Source organism: Pollicipes pollicipes, unplaced genomic scaffold (genome assembly GCF_011947565.3).
Source record: "Pollicipes pollicipes isolate AB1234 unplaced genomic scaffold, Ppol_2.1 Scaffold_7261;HRSCAF=8764_pilon_pilon_pilon, whole genome shotgun sequence".
NCBI classification, from domain to species: Eukaryota; Metazoa; Arthropoda; class Thecostraca; order Pollicipedomorpha; family Pollicipedidae; genus Pollicipes; species Pollicipes pollicipes.
In genome coordinates, this window is record NW_023597054.1 from 31,284,815 (window position 1) to 31,307,102 (window position 22,288).

The 22,288-nt window shown below is 58.6% G+C and overlaps 1 protein-coding gene across 1 annotated transcript in view; it reads left to right on the forward strand.

Moving 5' to 3' along the window:
- The window catches only part of LOC119111297 (notchless protein homolog 1-like), an 11,515-nt gene extending 725 nt beyond the window's left edge, over nucleotides 1-10,790 (forward strand). The window contains exons 2-10 of the mRNA XM_037235113.1: nucleotides 159-295; nucleotides 724-818; nucleotides 1,303-1,491; nucleotides 1,823-1,955; nucleotides 2,089-2,226; nucleotides 2,625-2,742; nucleotides 9,272-9,375; nucleotides 9,905-10,031; nucleotides 10,756-10,790. Coding sequence (XP_037091008.1) covers nucleotides 159-295; nucleotides 724-818; nucleotides 1,303-1,491; nucleotides 1,823-1,955; nucleotides 2,089-2,226; nucleotides 2,625-2,742; nucleotides 9,272-9,375; nucleotides 9,905-10,031; nucleotides 10,756-10,768 — 1,054 coding nt within the window. The 3' untranslated portion in view covers nucleotides 10,769-10,790. The remainder of the gene's footprint in view (nucleotides 1-158; nucleotides 296-723; nucleotides 819-1,302; nucleotides 1,492-1,822; nucleotides 1,956-2,088; nucleotides 2,227-2,624; nucleotides 2,743-9,271; nucleotides 9,376-9,904; nucleotides 10,032-10,755) is intronic.
- Nucleotides 10,791-22,288: the final 11,498 nt, after the last annotated feature.

A 22,288-nucleotide genomic window follows, 5' to 3' on the forward strand; every position in this document is an offset into this window, starting at 1 on the left:
CCCGAGCCGGTGCGCCGGCTCTGAGCGATCTTTGGTCCGTGTGCGGCAGCTCGATCCCGGCCACGCCGAGCCGGTCTGGCCACGATGAACCACCCTCTCCCTCCCCCTCCCCGAGCCGGTACGCCGGCTCTGAGCGGTCTCTGGTCCGTGTCCGACAGCTCGATCCCCGGCCACGCCGAACCGGTCATCTCGGCCAGCTTTTCGCCCGACGGCTGCTCCCTGGCCAGCGGCTCCGGGGACAAGACGGTCCGGTTCTGGGACGTCAGCACAGAAACGCCCCAGCACACATGCACCGGTCAGTCGTCCCTCGGTGTGACGCCACCCAGTCCGTGAGTGACGTCATCCCGGTCAGTGAGTGGCGGCCCGAGCCGGGTCGCGACCGAGCGGTTGTTGCTAGGAGTGGTCTGGCTGTCTGATGGCAGCGAGCAGTGGCAGCCTGCACGGAACGAACGCGGGCTGACGTGCGACCTGTTCAGCAAAGTGGGGCTGTATACCAGTCGTTCCCATGAGCGTTTTGTGTAGCGTGGCACGTTTCACGGGCTATAGCGTACTTGTTTATTTCACACCGTGAGACCAATCCACGTCGTGTCTACTCCTGGCCTCGTGTCCGGACGTAACAACGGTCACTATTGCATGGTTGTGGTTTGTCCGGCCTCAGCAGTGCCCCTGCCGGGTTACCGTGACCTGGCGCCGCCTGACGGACCGTCGTGTGGCCGGCCGCAGGTCACCGTCACTGGGTGCTCTGCATCGCCTGGTCGCCCGACTGCCGCCTGCTCGCTTCCGGCTGCAAGTCGGGCGAGGTCCGCCTCTGGGAACCGGTCTCCGGCAAGCAGGAGGGCAAACCGCTAACAGGACACAAACAGTGGATCACACACATCTGCTGGCAGCCCTTGCACAGGTGCTGTTGTCTGTCTTCACCTGACGTCCCTTGCCTGTGTGTCGATTGAACTGAAACCGTAGAAAGTCCGTCTTTTACAGTATCCTCTGTGAACGCCTATTGTGTCGCTGGGCCGCGATTGTCAACTGTCGCATCGTATCGGGCTGCAGACGGCAATGTGTCAGACCGTGTTTCAGCACCGAGCCCGGTCACACGGATGATGTATCGGGCCGTGTTTCAGCTCCGAGCCCGGTCACACGCCTGATGTATCGGGCCATGCTTCAGCACCGGACCCGGTTACACGGCTGACGTATCGGGCCGTGCTTCAGCACCGAGCCCGGTCACGCGGCTGACGTATCGGGTCTGTGTTCAGCCGAACCCGTCACACGTCTGAACGTATCTGGCCGTGTTTCAGCTCCGAGTAGGGTCAGTCTCGACTGCTGGCGTCCAGCTCGAAGGACGGTGACGTCCGCGTGTGGGACGCCCAGCTGCAGCGGTGCCTGCGCGTACTGACGGGGCACCGGCAGTCGGTGACGTGCCTCGCTGGGGCGGCGCCGACCTCCTCTACAGCGGCCTCCCAAGACCGCAGTGTACGAGTGTGGGCCGCCACCGACGTGAGTCTCCGTGGCTGAGCGGCGCTGGTTCTGTAGCAGTGAAAGCGCACTAATAACTGAGATGAAGCGGAGGCTTTTGTAGGAACATGCGATCAAAAAACATGTCATAGTGTACAAACACATGTTTTGGTACACTGGTTCGTTTAAGAACTTCCACAACGTGTAACTTTGCTTGCAGCGTCAAAAGGCTTCACTCAAGATACGCAAGGTGACTGCTGTAGGGTGCCCAACATAATCCAAACAGTCATATTTGTTTCAAGGATTGCATCTGATTGAAATACCCATCATATCGTAGCGGCTCGTGATGGCTAGTATGTGCTCCATGCTGCAGGGAGCAATGTGCCGGGCACTGCAAGGCCACGGTCACTGGGTCAACACGCTGGCGCTGAGCACAGACTACTCATGCGGACGGGCGTATGACCCGGCCAGCGGCGACGTCGGACATCTAGCGGACAAACGCACAGGTACTACTTACGCGTGCCCGCACCAGCTGACTGCTTGCCGTCGCCGTATCGACGTTCATCGCGTATGCAAACGTCTTTCTGCTATGGGAGGATCAGCGAGTATACGCTCGTTGAATGAATGCATGTTTGGCAGATGATGAGAAGTTGGCAGCCGCCAAGAAGCGGTACGCGACGTTACTGGCATCTAGCGGTGGCGAGGAGAGACTGGTATCGGGCAGTGACGACTTCACCATGTTCCTCTGGAATCCAGTGAAGGGCACTAAGCCTCTGGGTGAGTGGATCCATCATCAATCATAACCAGGAGATGAGTTATGGTGCACATGGCCGTATCAGGATAGTCGAAGCGTGCGGTCGTGCGAACACAACGCACGCGTGGACGCTACACGTTAGTGGAGGCAGCGTCACACAGTTCGTATGTAATGAAACAGCAGACATGTTCGCGACTGGTACGGTTTCTTTCGCACCTTGAAGAGTAAGAAATTAAGTCAGTGCAGTCAGGGACAATCTGACATTCCTTACACATGTCCTGTGCATCACGCAGCGCGCGTGGTAAATGTGTTTGAGTCCGGTTACGCACGGTGGCGCCGAGTGTCCCACGGCTTGTGGCGTCGTCCTGCCCGCCGCGGCCCGTCCCGCGCCGCGTGGTGAGGTCACGCCGTCTGTCGGCAGCGCGGATGACCGGCCACCAACAGCTGATCAACGACGTCCGCTTCTCGCCGGATGCCCGGCTCATCGCTTCCGCCTCGTTCGACAAATCGATACGCCTCTGGGAGGGCAAGACGGGAAAGTGAGTGCTTGACGGCATACTGTGGCCGGGCTGTCTGGCAATGGTGCGACCAACAGGGCGTCTTCTGACCCAGGTTTGCTGCCTTGTTGAAGCTTTGCCTGCCCGGTGTGTCTTGTGCCGCTCTGGCATAAGATACAGTTTGGTATGGAGCCCCAAGATGTGTGCTTGGAGCACCGGACCGGAGGAAGGCAGCCTCTTGTCAGGCAGCAGTAGCCTGCCGTCAAGATAAGGCCACCCACGTGCGTTGGAAGGGGTAGCAATCCTTCATCCCTCAGTGTCTAGAGGGGAGGGTTTGCTCCCCACCCTAACCCCATCCCACCCATGACAAGCTTGGCGCCGAATCAACGGCGCCTGGCGTCTCTGTGGTAGGCGTGCGTAGTTGTCCGGCACAGTCGTTGAGGGCCGTCTAGTGAGCCAGGTGTCGGTATTACCTCCCCATGCATGCATTGCTTAAGTGCGGGAGCTGAGCCGTTGTGAACTCCGCCGCTGGTGCGATGGATGTGTACGGACATCCGCCCTCTTTCCTGGGCCGAAAAAGTGGCATTCTTCACCATTGCGGCGCGGAGGTGGTTTGACGAGTGCCGGGTCACAAGTCTCCGGTCTGGAGTTACCATCCGACGGGCCTGGATCGTGAGTACAGAGGCCAGGACCGTGTGGTGGTGACCGGCTGTACGCCAAGTGGCAGGACAGGGGGCAGAAGAGCCGGCGCCGCCACCGGCGGCCCGCCCCGGCTGCGCTGACCTGACCCGGCCGGTCACAAGTCGCCAGTTGGCCTCGCTGACCCCGCCCGGCCGGTCACAAGTCGCTAGTTGGCCTCGCTGACCTGACCTGGCCGGTCACAAGTCGCCAGTCGGTTCCGCTAACCTGACCTGGCCGGTCACAAGCCGCCAGTCGGCCCCGCTGACCTGACCCGGCCGGTCACAAGTCGCCGGTCGGTCCCGCTGACCTGACCCGGCCGGTCATAAGTCGCCAGTCGGCCCCGCTGACCCCGCTCGGCGGTCACAAGTCGCCGGTCGGCTCCGCTGACCTGACCTGGTCGGTCACAAGTCGCCAGTCGTCCTCACTGACTTGGCCCGATCGGTCACAAGTCGCCGGTCGGCCCCGTTGCGCTGACCCGGCCGGTCACAAGTCGCCAGTCGACCCCGCTGACCTGACCTGACGGGACCCAGCCGGTTGGCCACAAACTCCGCCATGTGTCAACGCAAATGTCGCCTGTCTGGCGCCTTCCATTGCCTGCCGTCAGCTGTCGAATATCGATAGGTATGCACCACTGCCTACTATTGAACGCACGCCCATACAAGATCAAAGAGCCCCCCCCCCCCTCACACACACACATACACGCTGATAACACTGTTCTCAGTTGAGTAGGGATTGATTGATATTGATTGCAGACATCAATACGTCCCGATCACCAAGACATCCTCATTCATTCAGAGCCCTCCTGACGAAGTTTTGGCCGACGCCTCAAGGCAAGCTGCTGGTGCCCGGCTGGCCGCTGCCGCGAGACAAAATCTCCGCGAAATATCATGGCAGATGACAGTTATCAGTTCCGCTGCTGTCTCTGACAGGGGCTCACGAGCTCTCGCGCGCCTGACGAGCTGACTCGGCAGCTATGGACGGCTAATGGTCGGCGGGTGGCTCGGTGCTGGCGGCGGCGCATACCGCCGCGTCGGGGCGGCGGGCTCTGACAGCGCCCGGTGTTACCGTTGGCGCGGCGGCGGGCGCGAGGTGCAGATCTGGGCCCCGCCGCCGCCTGCCGAGCCGCCGCCGTGATCACTCATTAATTGGCCGAGCACCTGAGAACACAAACATCGGCGGCGGGCGTCCGGCCTCGTATGAAGCAGCGGCTCCCGTCTGCTAGTTGTGCCATTCATCTAGGTCAGACTGTGGCGCGGCTGGTGTTGGGAATAGCCGGTCGCCGTGGGTTACGGTCCGTATTGCATAGTGGCCGACTCCCCGCGGCGGTGGCATTGCCCGCGCTTGCCTGACTGGCGAAGGGATGTGACCCACCACAGCCGCCGGGCGTGTCTCTGGACCTGTCCTGTCTGACTGACGGATGGGCGTGACCCACCACAGCCGCCGGGTGTGTCTCTGGACCTGTCCTGCCTGACTGACGGAGGGATGTGACCCACCACAGCCGCCGGGTGTGTCTCTGGACCTGTCCTGTCTGACTGACGGAGGGATGTAACCCACCACAGCCGCCGGGTGTGTCTCTGGACCTGTCTGACTGACGGAGAGATGTGACCCACCACAGCCGCCGGGTGTGTCTCTGGACCTGTCCTGTCTGACTGACGGAGGGACGTGACCCACCACAGCCGTCGGGTGTGTCTCTGAACCTGTCCTGTCTGACTGACGGAGGGATGTAACCCACCACAGCCGCCGGGTGTGTCTCTGAACCTGTCCTGTCTGACTGACGGAGGGACGTGACCCACCACAGCCGTCGGGTGTGTCTCTGGACCTGTCCTGTCTGACTGACGGAGGGACGTGGCCCACTGCAGCCGTCGGGTGTGTCTCTGGACCTGTCCTCTCTGACTGACGGAGGGACGTGACCCACCACAGCTGCTGGGTGTGTCCGTGGACCTGTCCTGTCTGACTGACGGAGGGACGTGACCCACCACAGCCGTCGGGTGTGTCTCTGGACCTGTCCTGTCTGACTGACGGAGGGACGTGACCCACCACAGCCGCCGGGTGTGTCTCTGGACCTGTCTGACTGACGGAGAGACGTGATCCACCACAGCCGCCGGGTGCGTCTCGGAACCTGTCCTGTCTGACTGACGGAGGGATGTAGCCCACCACAGCCGCCGGGTGTGTCTCTGGACCTGTCCTGTCTGACTGACGGAGGGATGTAACCCGCCACAGCCCCCGGGTGTGTCTCTGAACCTGTCCTGTCTGACTGACGGAGGGATGTAACCCACCACAGCCGCCGGGTGTGTCTCTGAACCTGTCCTGTCTGACTGACGGAGGGATGTAACCCACCACAGCCGCCGGGTGTGTCTCTGGACCTGTCCTGTGTGACTGACGGAGGAACGTGACCCACCACAGCCGCCGGGTGTGTCTCTGGACCTGTCTGACTGACGGAGGAACGTGACCCACCACAGCCGCCGGGTGTGTCTCTGGACCTGTCCTGTGTGACTGACAGAGGAACGTGACCCACCACAGCCGCCGGGTGTGTCTCTGGACCTGTCCTGCCTGACTGACGGAGGGATGTAGCCCACCACAGCCGCCGGGTGTGTCTCTGGACCTGTCTGACTGACGGAGGAACGTGACCCACCACAGCCGCCGGGTGTGTCTCTGGACCTGTCCTGTCTGACTGACGGAGGGATGTAACCCACCACAGCCGCCGGGTGTGTCTCTGGACCTGTCTGACTGACGGAGAGACGTGACCCACCACAGCCGCCGGGTGCGTCTCTGAACCTGTCCTGTCTGACTGACGGAGGGATGTAGCCCACCACAGCCGCCGGGTGTGTCTCTGAACCTGTCCTGTCTGACTGACGGAGGGATGTAACCCACCACAGCCGCCGGGTGTGTCTCTGAACCCGTCCTGTGTGACTGACGGAGGGACGTGACCCACCACAGCCGCCGGGTGTATCTCTCGCACCTGCTACAGGTGTCATTCACCGACGACTGGGTTGACGTACCGCGATGTGTCGAAAGAAGACAGGCGTTCTACAGCCAAAATGTGTGGTATGTATAGTGTGATTTGTGTGCGTGGGATACACGTAAAACGTGAATGTAAAATGTGTTGGTAAGTTCTTACGTAAAGACATCTGCGATTTTCCACCTATTTCTTGGAACATGTATTTTCTCCCTCAGAAGCCAATTAAGTAAAGCCCAAATTGACGGAAAGGGTTTTTGCGAGCCGAACATTCGAGCTCGACTATAGCAATGGCTTATGGCTTGAAGTTCCAACGATTTGAAGCGGTCCCGGGATCAACAATTCTTTTTGCAGACCACGGCGAAATACGAACACGTGATAACTACGAGAAACCACGCATTTTTGAACCCGCATGTACTAAAAATATGCTCCTGGAATAGTCCCTTTGACGGAGTTTTGACCTGCACTCTGGCACTCTACTCTGGCCTCTGCACTCTACAAGATCTACCATCACATCTAACCATTGGAGGGGAACGCGTATATCATCCCAGAAGTGAATAACCACAGCTTGTCAAATCAAAATGCAAATTAAAACAAACCGCTTCGTGGAAGTGGTTGGCACCTGGTTGTAAAGGTGGCCCAGTCGCACCGGTGTCGTGGCCGCCGGGCGTGCGTCAGTACACTTCCCAGGATCTCCCCTTAACAAGGCACTGTGCAGCGGCCAGCCGATCGCTCCAGGGCCATTTGTGGCGGAGCACGCCGCCCGACAGCGAGGCGGAGACAAACGGCGCGACCGTCCTATGCCGCGGCTGTCCAGCTGATGGAAAATGTGGCGCACGTGATGGTGTGTTCGTAAGGCGGTGCTTGTTTCGTTTGCTTCCGTTTCCCTTGCCGGTCGACGCGCCTGCTTGACAGATGGCTTCTAGTTCGTACACTGTCAGCTCGCAAGTGTCTTGCCCCACACCGATCCCGGGAGGTTATTACAGGCATGCCTTACGGACATGGGTTGCAGTACTTTTGAACTGGCAGAGATCTTGGTGTGTCCCGTCGCCTGAGATTACCCGAGGTCAAAAGAGCTCGCCATCAAAATGGCATCAGATAATAGACGTCGTGCCAGGAATATGTTTTGGACTTCGGTATCTAAAAACGTCGTTTCTTGTAATAGCCGTGTTCGCGTGTCTGTGTGTGGTCCACCAAAGATATGCCTATTATGAGGACTTTCGAAAGCTGTTGAAGCCGTAATTCCTCGGCTTCCGGCAAATTATCAGGTCTGGAACTAGCCTCAGAAACCACACTGATCCATTTTCTCAGGGGTGAATAGATCGATGTCGAAGAAAATTAGCATTACCGGTACATTGTTAACACTCGCCAGAGTGGCCGGTTGGATACCCTGCGCTCGGGTGGGTGAGCGGGTTAATTTGCCCCCCCCCCCCCGAGATCTCAGGCACTAAGAAAGCTAGACACTCTAAATTTACAGGGTGTGTTGCCCTGTACGTGAGCCCACATAGGCGAAAATTTGAAGTTCTTAGGTCGGGACGTTCAGGCCAAATAAGTTGAAGCAATGTCAAAGTCCGGGTTGGTTTCCAAAGTACCCGCGGAACCTAAACACCCGTTCTAAGCAAAAGGTGACATTGTCATTTAAGGTTATATACCTTCTTTGACCTTTTGGAGGTCATGGTGCCCAAAATCATACAGGACCGTTTGGGTTTTGCATTTGAATAAGTGACAATGAGTACTCTAGGCAGTATGTTCAATAAAACAAAATTTTGACCGGGTCATTTTGGTCAGTGCCCTATTCTGACCGTAAAGAAATCCATGGAAGAAGTATAATGCAGTCACAGTTATCAATAAATTCGAAGTGAGTACCAGAAACTACCCCGTACAGCAAGCCATAGAGTAATAAAACAGGTTGTTTTTTACCTTGGCCGGACCTTCGTACCTGACTCTAGGTCAATCTAATTCGTTCATTTAACTGTTATGTTGCCTAAGAAAGTATCTCAGAGATGTATGGCTTCGTCTAACACTCCGCTGTAGCATGAGATTTAACGATTCCCTAGAAATTGACTTCGCTGAATCCACGGCCTGGCCTTGACCGGCCGTAGGTCAGTGACCTTACAAGGTTCATCTAAATTTTTGACACCAAACGATCCGCTTTTCAATTTCCCACAGCTATGAAAAATTTGGCGCCGCTACGCCCTGCCGATCGACCACCATTCTGGATAAACCTTCAGGAGGGGAGGGGAGGGGGGCAGTTTGATCCCCCACCCGAGCACGTGACAGCCAATCTCGAAATGATCAATGTAATGATGCCGGGTCAGCTCTATGAGCTATCCAAATACTTTGTAAAAAAATATGTTATCTAGTTTTTAGCCAATTGTGCAATGTGTGGGGACGCAGTCGTAAAGATAAAGAAGTAAGACAGCGAGCCAGCTAGGCACACAGTGTAAACGGCTGTAGGCGGAGTGTGTTGCCTGTCGGCTCCAGCCCGGTGCCGTTGTCGGCCCCCGCCCCAGCCCGGTGCCGTGGTGTGGCGCCGCTCCAGCCCGGTGCCGTGGTGTGGCCCCCACCCCAGCCCGGCACCGTGGTGTGGCCCCCCACCCCAGCCCAGTGCCGTGGGCCCCCGCTCCAGCCCGGTGCCGTGGGTCCCAGCCCCAGCCCGGTGCCGTGGTGTGGCGCCGCTCCAGCCCGGTGCCGTGGTGTGGCACCGCTCCAGCCCGGTGCCGTGGTGTGGCCCCCACCCCAGCCCGGCGCCATGGTGTGGGCCCCGCCCCAGCCCAATGTCGTGGGTCCCCGCTCCAGCCCGGTGCCCTGGGTCCCAGCCCCAGTCCGATGCCGTGCTGTTGCCCCAGCCCGATGCCGTGATGTGGCCCCCGCCCCACGGCCGGCTCGCCCATCAGCGTCGTCTGACGCCTGTGTGACACGCGCGCTCGGCAGGTTCGTGGCGGCGCTGCGCGGCCACGTGCAGGCCGTGTACATGGTGGCCTGGTCGGCCGACTCCCGCCTGCTGGTCAGCGGCAGCGCCGACTCCACGCTCAAAGGTGGGCGGCGGCACCTTTGTGGTGTGTACGCCCGGGTCAGGAGCCGACTATTCCGCCGCCCGGGCTCACGCTCGGCCCATAACGGGACGCCTCGTGATCGATGGATGTGCAAGGGTTGAAATAATGCTCTTCATTGCCGTTGTTTGCTACTGTTTGTGCTGGTTGCTTCTTACAAAAGCATGGCTGGTACTTTTTGTAAGCTTTTTTTGTGTTTTTGTCCGGCTGCCTTTTCTAGCGTTGTTCGTTGTGTTGGACCTCCTGTTTCGTTGCTTCTTCGCCCTTTGTGAGAAGTCTGAGTGCACTGCCGCGCCGTGTGCGCCCACGCCTCCGTTCGTCCGTGCTGGCATGTCTTCACTATGCTCCCCCGCCTCCTCCCCTTCCTCCGGTTGCGTCCCCGCTCGCCGACGCGTCGGTGGCGCGCGCGCGCGGGCGGCCGGCGTTCGGCGCGGACGACCGGGCACCAGCGCCGGCGCCGGCCCAGCTGTGGCCGTCCGGCCGGCGGCTCACGCCTGGCCGCGTCTGTCCCCAGTGTGGTCGATGAGGAGCCGCAAGCTGCAGCTGGACCTGCCCGGCCACGCGGACGAGGTGTTCGCCGTCGACTGGTCCCCCGACGGCCAGCGCGTGGTCAGCGGCGGCAAGGACAAGCTGCTGCGGATGTGAGTCGCGCCGCGGCGGGCGGGCGGCGCGGCTGCTGTCGTCGGAGAGTGCCGTAGAGGGTCTCACTAGGGGGTTGCTGTCGTGGGAGTGCCGGGAGGTGTCTGACCAAGACTGCTGTCATCGGAGAGGGCTGGGTGGAGGGAGGCTAACTGAGCTGCTGTCGGAGAGTGGCGAGGGGGGGGGGGGCTGGCCAAACTGCTGCCGGAGTGTCGGGGGCGGCGGCAGGCCAAGCTGCTGTCGGAGTGTCGGGGGGGAGGGGGGGTAGGCCAAGCTGTCGTCGGAGTGTCGACAGGGGGGTGGGGGGCGCAGGCAAGGCTGTCGTCGGAGAGTGACGAGGGGAGGGGGCTGGCCGAACTGCTGCCGTCGGAGTGTCGATGGAGGGGGGGGGGGGAAGGCCAAACTGCCGTCGGAGTGTCGAGGGGGGGGGGGGGGGAGGCGACCGAGCCTGGCGCTGTTGATCCGGGCCGCCGGATTTGCATTGTCGCCGGCCGGGAGTGGATTGGTTTCGGCCGACCTTCAAGGCCGGTCGGTGGTGATCGATTTTGGCGGCGTGGTGCGCCGACTCGGCGTGTGCCGCCTTTGTTACCGGACGCCGGCGGGCAGTGGAGGCGGGCGGACGCCGCGGCGCGCGCGCGCGCGCGCGTGGCTCCGCCGCCGGCGGCCCGCAGGCGGTGACCTCGCCGTCGACCCCGCGCCGGCTGACACGTGACCTGGGGCCCCCAGATGGCGGCGATAGCGGGCCGACGGTGGCGGTGGCGAGCTGCCGCCCGGCCGGGCCGCTATTTATACACGTCTGGCACGCCAGCGGCGCCGGGCCGCGCCACCACCGACCGGACCACGGTCAGGGCCGGCGGCCGGTGACACCCGGGAGCTGGGCCTGAGGTGGCCGGCCTCCGCCGTGCTGGCGGCGCTGCTCATTCAGCCGAGACGGACGATGTTCTGAGCTGTATTTGTTGCGCAATACACGTTTCACATCGCCAGATCGAGTCACGGATGTACCGGCTTGAGGGCTTGGCGCTCTCGCTGGAAGCGTGGCATACATCTAGCGAGTGAAGCTGGTAGGTGGTGGGGGGGGGGGGGGGGGGGAGGGGGGACAGAGGGAGAGGTTAGACGTGGCTCCGAGCCAGCGTTGCTCGGACGCTCTCGACAATCGGGCACCCCTGGCCGTGTCTGGCGGTGCGGCGCTGGCGGCACGGCCGGGATCTGCTTTAGCCGGACTGTACGGATAACGGAGCTGTTTTGTACTGCGTCTGCACTGCTGGCAAGACGTGGGTGGTGGCGTAGCAGACGTTACCAAGCGCATAGAATTGCCGGGTGGCAGAGGCCACTGCAGCTCAGTCAGCGGACGCGCTCTGTCATGTAATCATCGGGCTAACATCGTAGTCGTCGACCGAATTGTAAGCGACACCACTGTGCATATATTTGTTAGTACTCGTATTCTGTGTTAATTGTCATTGGGCATCTTTACAACAAACAGCAGATATGACTTTGCTTCCAGAGAGGCGCGACACCTGAGATAACTCTTCTGCTTCGAAAGCTGATAAGTTTCACCCGTGGCCGTAACATCGCAAGCATCGCGTGCAGCTATTGTTAGCTGGCTGCTGCCACGGTGCGGTGGGATTGCTGGGCTCGGGGAATTAAAACAGATGCACGTCTTACAGGAAATGAAACGAATACATTCGCCTCTTGGGTTCTGCAGCACACTGAGTGGCGTGTCCGATCGTGCACACAATGTAGCCATTATTCCGTCGCAGCTCACTCAAAATAGTAAAAGCCTCCTCAGATTAGATGCTTTTGTATGTCCGTTAGCTGCACACCGTTCCGCCTGGTTAATAGATCTGTGTCCCTTACAGTCATCTGTAGTCCATTATCCGCCATACGCGAAGGTGTCAACGTCACACAGTCACTTAACAAATTACGAGCACATATTAAAGCTGGCTGCTTCGCAGGGTCGGGACCGTCAAATTGTAGCCGCCGAAACCCCAACTCTCGTTCAAAAATATTCCGTTGGTGGAGAGATATCTCATATGGGACGATACTGCGACGGCGGCGATCTTTGATCTGGGGTTGGGGGCGTGGGTGGGCGGCTGAGCTGGCGGCCGGGAGCGCGTGCGTCGGGCGACTGGCCGACCGACCGGAGACAGCGGGGCTCTGATTCGTCAGCGGCGATCGATGGCGGCCACCGGCTGGTGACGGACCCACCACCGGCACGCGCCCGTACCTGCCGTGGCAAGGGAGGGACCCATCACCGGCACGTGCCCGTGCCTGCCGTGGCAATGGAAGGACCCACTGCTTTTACGCACCCGTACCTGCTGTGACTCGGTAGGGACCCATCACCGGTACGCGTTCGTACCTGACGCGGCTGGGAGGGACTCATTGCCGCCACATGAATGCACCTGCCGGGGCGAGGGAGCTGGTGACGATGCCAGCGGCCGTGTCCCACCGAGGTGAGAGAAAGACCCACTACCGGGCACGCGGCTGCGCCTGCCGAGGTAAGGGAAGGACCCTCTGCCGGGCACGCGGCCGCGCTCGCCGAGGCTTGGGAGCTGGTGACGGTGCCAGCGGGTGGCAGGACGACGCCCCACCGTTCCCGTGCCCGCACCAACCTGGAATGCCCGCTCGCGAACACCCCCAGCCGGCCGGCTGGCCGTCGACGGAAGGGGGAAGGGAAGGATCGGAAACGGACGGGCTGGGGAAGCGCCAACGTCCTCGCGAGCTTAGCGGCGCCTCGGGGGATGTTCGCAGCTAGCCATGCGGCTTGTGTCACGCAAGGCTCGTACGGCTTTCAGCTTAAGTCGAAGGGTTGGATGTGCCCTGGTACCAGAGCTGTTTGCGCGATGAAGGAAGGTGCGAGAGATGCCGGCAGTGTCCGAAAGATGTCTAACTGTACGTTTATTCACCGAATGAGTGGTAGGAGTCGTGGCTGGTTCAAACCAGCGCCGTTTCCAGATCAGGAAACGGCGAGGTCTGTGGCCGCGTAAGCCCAGGGTTCGCAGGGGAAAGCGCCCGCATACAAAGTCGCGTGGTCCGCGTATTTAAAGCGTTTGGCGAAAACAAATGTCATTGCAAATATCGCGTCTTATAATTAGCATGGCGGAGGGTCATTTGTGACCTGTTCAAGCTATTGCCAGCCACTGCGTCATAGCGAAAGCATTGCCCATTTTCTCCCCCGGCGATGAAGCTATCAGGGACGCTCTTATGTGATGGCCTCTGACGGAAACGGGGCGGACTGAGTCCGCGCGAGTGCCAACGCTGCTCGGAGGATCAATGGCTTAACTATCACCTTTCGAAAGGGGGCTCCGCTCCACCGGCTCGTTCTTATCCGCCACTAATGGTTTGCGTCGCTGACTCATTGGGGCATCGACTCGTCGCTGACTCAGACGGGTCTGGGGCATTGTCACGCCACCGCTGAGTCAGTGGCAGAGCCCCGAGCTCCGTCCGGCTCTGTTTTAAGCTCGGCAATTTGAAATCATTGGCTGTTCTGGGATGGTGGAGATGTTTAATATATGTTAATTGCAAGAAAACACGAGTGACCTGTTAATTGTTAGCGGGCTACGTGGGATGTAATTTAATCAGATCATTGTTTACTGCGGAGATCTGTGCGGTCCGGGAAAGCTATCCAAACATAACCACAACGTTTACATCAACAAGCAACCATCTTGACATTCGAAGATGCGTTGAGTTGAATCTCGTGAGCAGTTCTCTGTAGCCGTTTTCCTGGAAGAATATTTTGCTCCATGAACCGAAGTCTAGAGCTGTGCGAATGCTACATACTACGTTGCGTCCCCGTCGCGTAAGCCGTGCCGTGCGCGAATTTCTACGCCATGCATTTTCCCATCAGCGCCTTCCATTGGCAATATCTGTCCCCGACCCTACAGCACCACACTACAGTACACAGCCCGCATAACCGCATCAGCTACATTATGCTTTGAGTGCCTTCGCTACGGACAGCCGCACGTGGATTGTCCATAGTGGACCCCGTGTGCGCGCGGCACAAGCGGCCCCACGCGGACTACCCGCGGCGGGTGCGGACGGCGGGCCGTCGCCCCTCCGCTGTTGAGGCACCTCAGACTGAAAGACTGTGACCGCGGCGACCGACGCGGCCCGTCCCTGACGCCGCACGGCCGGCCCAGGCATTCCGCACCGCCGGCCACTGCGCCGCGGCGGCCCCGGGAAGCACGCGACCTTGACCTGGTGCGTGGCAGCGGCGGCAGCGCTCCAGAGACGCCTCGTCCCTCCGGGCCGATCTATCGCCGCGCGTGACGTTTCCTTCAGCGGCCCGGCGGATGTTGAGCCAGCGGGCGGACGGGCGGCTCCCGGACCAGGTCTGGGCGGCGGACGGGTCCTCTGGCGATGAGACCGCACTGCTCGGCGCTCGCTGTGACGCCCCGGTGTAGCACGGGTGTTGGGCGTCCGTGCGAGGTGCGTCTGTGCCGAGATTCCGTGACCTGAGCCGAGATGCCGCTTGTGAGCCGGGACTCGTCCACACGCGCGCGTCAGACGATGCTGGGCAGGCCGACGCACGGTCACCACGCCCGGTCCTGCCCTACCGCACCGTCCATACCCCATTTTGATATAGTTTATCTGTATCACAGCGGTGCACTCAGTTCCCGCGCCGAGCCCATGTGTCGTCCCACGCCAAGTTTCTCTTGCAGCCGATGCCGTCTTCCTCTCACGCGACTGTCCTCTTCAAGCCGATGCCGTCAATCTCATCCCATCCTTCCGTCTTCTTCTGGCCCATCTCGTCGTCCTCGTTTCACACTACGGCTCTCTTGCAGTCAGGCTCGTCCTAGTCTGACATCACGGTCCACTTCCAGTTGGGCTCGTCCTCGTCTCACACCACTGTCCGCTCGGGCTCGTCCTCGTCTCACACCACTGTCCGCTCGGGCTCGTCCTCGTCTCACACCACGGTCCGCTCGGGCTCGTCCTCGTCTCACACCACGGTCCACTTCTGGTCGGGCTCGTCGTCGCCGCTGGCGCTGCTGTAGCCGGCGGCGCCGTACTCGGGTCGTGACCCCGTGATGGAGCGCACCTCCAGGTCGTCCGAGTCCGTGTCCGACGCCTGCCAGGAGGGCGGCCGCGGCTCCCGGCCGTAGTGCACCAGCGCCGGCCGCCACACGTCCTGCCGGGTCGGGCCGCGGTCAGGTCACGCGGGCTTCGCATGGTCAGAGGTCACTCAGGTCAGGAGCCAGACGTTAGGGGCTGCACAGGTCAGCGCTCATACGGGTCAGGGCCGCGTGACAGGAGCGAAATCGGTGAGGAAGTCCAGAGATCAGACGGGGTTGCACAGTTTGACTAGAGACTATACAGGTCAGCAGTCACCGTCAGAGGCTGCAGATGCCGGAGGTCACATTTCTCAGAAATTGTGCAGGCCCTAAGCCACAAGTGGCAAGGTCGTGCTGGTCCATGTAATGTAGGTCACAAATCACAGATTGTCAAAAGCAGGGGTCAAAGTTCGTTTTTCAAGATGTGGCTGTAATAACAATGCAGCTTGTTCAGAATGCCGCTTTTCTGTCATCTGGGGAATCTGGTACCCAAGGGGCATGCAATCCAGGGTTATCCGAAAACATTACTGGGCATATAATGAAGTGAACATTCATGTAGGCATGCATATTAAAGCATTCGTTGCTTAGAAGTTGAAGCAGGATCGATTGGGCCGCGCTCTACGTCTCTTTGTGAGTGTGTCACGTAGCGAGGTCGATGGCTCGACCTGCGCACATTTCGAGACACTCCCGCGTCCAGAACCTCCACAACGGGTCAAAAGCGGGGGAGCGGGCTACGCGGAAGGCTTCTGATGCGTTCCAAATCATGCCAAGCCCACGGTCGTAGCTGTTAAAATCTGCAAAGCTGACAGAAAGTTATTATTTTCCCCAAAGGTGAAGTCTATGTCTACCTCCCTGATAAACCGGTAGTTCTGCCGGTATTTTCGAACCTGCGCTTTCTAACGACGCCCACCCCTTACATTGCAAGAAACATGAGCAAATAAGGACGTCCAGTTTCAAGTCACTCACGTTCACCAGTATCTTACTGATTATCAATGACACCACACGACAACGACTCGCGTATATTCGCCACTTAAAGGCGTGAGCTCCGGAAAGCTGGACAAGAAGGGACGGTTGCTCCACCTTTTTCAATCAGCATTATGCCCCGTTTGGTACATGGAAAGAAACAACGAAGTGTGGTTCACTCCCTGAACTGGTTCTCGCCCATTGCGGTGGACACATGTGTGGATGGACACACTTGCACTGCCAAATGGGACTGTGCGAGCAGGGTCACAATGGCCCTGCAGGCATGTCGGCACGTCTTCCTCGTTACTGCTCACACGGGCCGTGCCCTACTGGCGGTGAAATGTGGAAACTGGCGCTGCTGCGACCTTATGCAGCCAGTATTTGGCTCATCGGATGGCCTATTAGGTATCGACATGTCCGTTTACGAGCACCACAAACTACGGTCAGCGACCCCAGGTTATAAACCGAGGGCCTGGCTTTCTGTGTATTTGAAGGGCTCGAGTTTACCCTCACCCTCCCTTCCCCCATTGTTTCAGAACGTGTGTAATGGGCTTAAAATGTAGATCCGGTTCAGTCACTTTAAAAAAAGCTTTAAGTTGGAGCTATTCAGATATTTTAATGGTTGTTTTATCATTTGTTGTGAAGACCCTCAAGTGATGCCAACTACACGGAACCGGACCGGTTGCAAACGATATAACTACATACAAAATTAATCGCAAATGTAGGCGCTGTGATAACCCCAGGCTTACACCAAACCCCTCGTCCTGGATTAACAATAGGGCGACGTGGATATGGGTCAATATAAGGGGCGGGTAATTGTACAGAGTTGTAGGCGTTCAAAAGGAATGATCGAGAAGGTTGTAGACAGCACTCGTCAGCACAGACAGACAGACGTCTCTTGCTATATCTGACCTGCTTGCCGGCGCTGACGTCATGGTTCAGGACTCCCGGAATCCGCGTTTTGGAAGCGGCGTACCCGGATTCTCAGCACAAGCTCAAACACTAACGTGCGTGGCGCGTGGGCGCCGTGAGGTGCCGGTGGAAAAACACGGTCCCATTTATCCACAGCGCCATATGGCTGGCGGTCGAAGGTGGGCTGTTCCGACTGGAAAGGACGCCTTGGTCGGCAGCTTTCTAGCGTTATGCAAGCCTGATTCACGGCTCGCTGGGCACAGCACGATGGCGTGCTATTTCACTATCGGCAATGTCTGAATGTGGTAGCTACTTAGTGACGTCACTGGGTAACCAGAGACGTCCAAATAGTTGCAGTTGCAACGACCAGTGGCATCCAGAGAGGTATTGTAAGAAACGCCATTGCATTCGGTGTCGTTTACGCACTTTTTCTGGATAGCATAGGCTTCCGTGTCATTATTCCGTCTCATGCTTGTGCGCTACCATATCAGCACATGCGCAGAGCACAGTGCGCCACCCGCCCACCGGTGGGGAATGCTGCTGGTTCCGGCCTCGTTGCCTGCAACCGTCCCTGAAGTCGTCTCTAGCGGTGGCCAACGAGACGCCACCGGCTCCCCGAGGCGTAATATTTCCGGACCGGCAATCACCGCCGCGCTCGCTCACCTGTTCGGGCGGCGCCTGCGCCCTCCGCTGGCACGGAATGACCGTGCACGTTTCCAGGCGGCCGGCGCCGTACTCAGGGTACACCGTGCGCAGGATGACGTAGCTGGGCTGACGGCCAGCGTCCGGCAGGTACGGTCTTCCGTCCGGCTGGTACGAGTAGGAGCGGCCGGGCGGCGGCAGGCCGGCGCGCTCGTCCCGATGGTAGGAGAGCGGCCGGCCGGCGGGCCGCTCCTCCGGCCGCAGGGTGGTCCAGCCGCCGGGCCGGTACAGGCAGCGTGGCCGGCCCCCGCGCTCGCTCTCCGCCGGCTCGTACATGCTGTAGGGCCGGCCGCGCAGCGCAGGTGAGGCCGGCACGCGCACGAGGCCGGCCGCCGCGCCCGGCAGGCACTGGTCGCGGTACAGCGCGTGGTACTGCGGTACGGCGCGCGCCGGCGCCGGCTCCGGCGTGCGACAGACGGCCGGCGGCCGGTACAGCGGCGCGGCCGGCCGCGGCACGCGGGCCGTCGTCACCGACGGGCTGCGACGGTCGGCCGGCGGCGGCGGCGGGCACAAGTCAGACGCTCGGCACCGGTCTGTCGGCGGAAGCGAGGATCAGCTGGACGGAGGTGCAGCTGACACCGGTCTGTCAACGCACGCTGAAGAGAGCGGGGAAGGTGCACGAGAACAGGGCAGTTCGAATCGCACAGCGGGCGAAGCATGGTTAAGAAGCGAACAAGAGACTACTTGAACTTGGACTGTAGCGGCACAGTCCAGCAACAACGCTCCCGTGCTTGCAAGAAAGCGTACGGTCTTGGGAGGTCATTTCGGTCCCACCCTACGCAGCGACAAGCTACGCATGACCATATCTTGTGGCGGTAGTACTTAGAACCTTGGACCATCACTGAGGAATCTAAAATAGATGTTAATCACTATCCGCCTCCTGGATTCGTTCACATGCCTTACTCTCCGCGGCAGGCAATTGTAAGTGATATATTGTATTTCCAAAGCCACCCAACTATATAATTCTGTGGACATAGCGAAAGGTGCATACTTTTTGAGCATAGGTGAAAAGTACGGCATATCAGGTGTGGCAGCACATTAGCTAGTTGTTCGATAACAACCACAATTCTGATTTTGTCACGGAAAACGATTGCTTCAAAGGCATTTCCACACCAACTATCAGTATTCTCCACCTTTGGTTTAAGGTAACTCATCATGCAGGTCACATCTATGAACTCTTCGTCCTTGGCCAACTGATTACGACCGGCTAATGAAGTTCAAGTAAGTCTGTTCTCGGAGTCCAGAAACTTGACTTCATTCCAACGTTGGGCGTTCAAGGGACATTCTCGGAAGCGACTGAACTCTAGAGGAGAGAGAACCGTTCGCACTCGGAGCTTGTCGCCGGGGATCGACGGTGCCGTCGGAGCCAACGTCCGCTGTCTGTCGGGGCGCCGACTCCTGCACGAGCGCTGGGAGGTCCCACCTGGTGAGACCCCGGATCGGGGACCGCAGCTCGGCTCGCGCCGGGACCGGCCGCGGCGCGTGGGCCCGCCATGCCGCCGCGACAAAGTGGCTCGGTTTGTCCGAGACGCTTTGAGGTGGCGACCTTTCAAAAGTTCCGAGAGCGTTAAAGGCTAATCGGGAGTGTCTCGAGTGCGGAGCCCTCCCCCGACTGGAGCAGACAGCGCCCCGCGGGCCTCCAGCACGAACTGGGCACTTCAAGACGAGCGACGGCCAGGCGGTCGGATCCGACCTCTCTAGAAGCTGGCTTCCCCGTAGAAGAGTGCATCCTCACGACAAACTGCCTCAAGTGCCTGCTTGTCTCACAGCTTGCGGCGTATCACAAAGCTATTCAGCTCATGGTAGACGCTGGTATTTCTGGCCGAGCCGCCACCACGTCATGTCATGGCCAGCGGACACAATCCCTGACATGTCCCCAGTCCCCCCGGTCGTAGTCACTGGTACTCATTGCCGGGCCGCCACCGCGATGTCATGGCCAGCGGACACAATCCCTGACATGCCCCCAGTCCCCCCGGTCGTAGTCACTGGTACTCATGACCGGGCCGCCACCACGCCATGTCATGGCCAGCTGACACAATCCCTGACATGTTCCCAAGTCCCCACCCCCGATCTTCCCTTCCACAGGCACCCAAGGTGTGTGCGGAGCCATGGAGGATGGACAGGTAGACAGCGGACAATTACCGTTACCGTCAATATACCAACGCTAGCCATGCAAAGAAGAGGGACTCTCTGCCGCCTACAGGGTTGAATGCACAGAGCGGTCAGCCATGTGCTTTGACCCCTCGTGATGTCATGAGTTCAGTCACGCGACCTTATGCGATGTCATATGCATGATGCCGCACGTGATACAATGCGATGTGAAACACAATATGCGATATTATAAGATGTCATACGCTATACACATACAATGCTGTACATCGAGAGAGGACGCGTGGAAACCCACCGACAATGTTGTACGTGCAGAGTGGACAGGTGCGCCGGCTGACCAGCCAGGGGTCGACGCAGCCGCGGTGGAACTCATGCCGACAAGGCAGCACGCGCAGCTCTTGGCCCGGTCGATACTCGTCCAGGCAGATGGTGCAGCCCTCGGGCTCCTCTAGTCGCGGCTTGTGGCCGTCGGAAGGCTCGGGGGAGGAGCCGGAGCAGCAGCCGGATCGGCCCAGCCGCGCCGCCTGGCACCCACCCCCGACGCCGTCCCCGCCGCCGTACCGACGCGTCGGGATCTGGTGCAGCACCGACTTGGCCACCCGCAGCGCTGGGTCCTGCACACGCACGGCAACAGGGGCCAGTGATGGCACCAGGGGTCAGTGATGTCACCAGGGTTCAGTGATGGCACCAGGGTCCAGTGACAGCATCAGGGATCAAAGATGTTATCAGGGGTCAGTAATGGTACCAGTGGTCTGTGATGGCACCAAGGATCAGTGACAGCATGAGAGGTTGGTGGCGGCACCAAGGGTGGATGACGGCACCAGGATCGGCAATGGGCTAGGGACCAGTAGTGGCACCAGAGGCTTTTGATGGCACTAGGGGTCAGTGACGGCGCAAAAGGCCAGTGACGGCATTAGGAGTCAGTGACAGTATCAGGAGTCAGTGATGGCACTAGGAGTCAGTGAAACACACTACACCGAGCGCAAATAATATTGTAGGCCTAATAAAGTCTTGCGCAATGTTTGATTTGTCATATGAATGAGAAATTGACTCAATGAACGACCGAACACAATTCATGTGTAGGATTCCCTGTACCCAACCCAGCCGCTACCTGTGGGGCTGTGTCCATACTCAGCCGCTACCTGCGGGGCTGTGTCCATACCCAACCGCTACATGTGGAGCTGTGCCATACCCAGCCGCTGCGCGTCGGGTTGTGTGTCCATACCCAGCCGCTAATAATTCCTGATCAGTTATATTCACCCGTTGCGCACCTACTTGCATTTTACTGACACTTGAGTTCTAAATAGTGAACCAGTTTCAAAAGGATTTAAACCAAGACTCTTTTGCGTTAACGATTGTAAAAATGGTATGAATTAAAGTACGTCAATGTTATCCCTAAAAGAAGTTCAATGACATTGCGGGGCATTGTTTGAAGTATCTATCCAATATTTCGTGAACGTCCTACCCATACCAACGCCTCTTAATTTTCCTCAAATCTTAAATTTTCGGAACCCATTTGAAAATCCATTTCATGTGAGAAACCAGAGGGTTACCGATCTACTCATGCCACCAAATGGCCGTTATGTTTAACTTCTTGCGATATGTTTACATGGATCAGAAATTAGCACGGAACTTAGGATAGTTTCTCACAATGTGTTATCATTAACTTTGTGTGAAATTATGTGGGTAGAAGCACTTTTATTTGTTATTTCCTAGTACTGCGGCTATTCATTTTGCATTTTTTCACGCTTGATTTGTTAGTTGTCTTATACAGCCAGTGATTATATGTCAAGGGTGAAAATTCCAAGAGTAGCAAAATACTGCTTCGTTATAATGTTGTCTGGTTTTAGTTATTTAATGCTTATCCTGACCACATTAACAAGGAAACATGATACCCGTTTAAACATGGCCCGAGTTGCAGTGAATGCATTCTACTCCACAATCATCAAAAGGTAAAAATCACTTAAGGTGGTATGGAGGCCGCCACCTCCGGATGTCCAATGTTCGCAATATAGTCCGCCGTGTGCACTGTACATTATTAGGTGCACTAAGTGTGGCAGGGTGGTATAACCTTAAAAAGAATGTGAGCCATTTTCTACCGGCCCAGAACTCACGTTAAGGGGCAACATGATTGCACTAAAACAAAGCCAAATGACTTGTCACACTATTTCACGGAGACCTAAATATGATTCATTAGTCCTAAAACCAGAACGAACCAGGCCATTTGTGCCGGCAAATTGGCCGGCGTCATGGCAGTCTGGGCAGCGGGCGTGCCAGCTCCCAAGGGGAGACCCCGACCCCAGGTGTCATGCCTCAGAGTGCAGCGCGCTACTCCTTTCAAATCTACGCGGAAATGCGACCTTCCTGCTGGCATGGGGGCACCGGGTCCATGGAGGACAGGGCGCCTTTGGCAGCCGTTTGACGGTTATCACCTTCAGGACAGCTGACTCCAATGAGGTGTTGTCGATGACGTACACGGACCTTACTTAACAAGCTAAATGGTTATTTACCTGCAAAATTTCCAG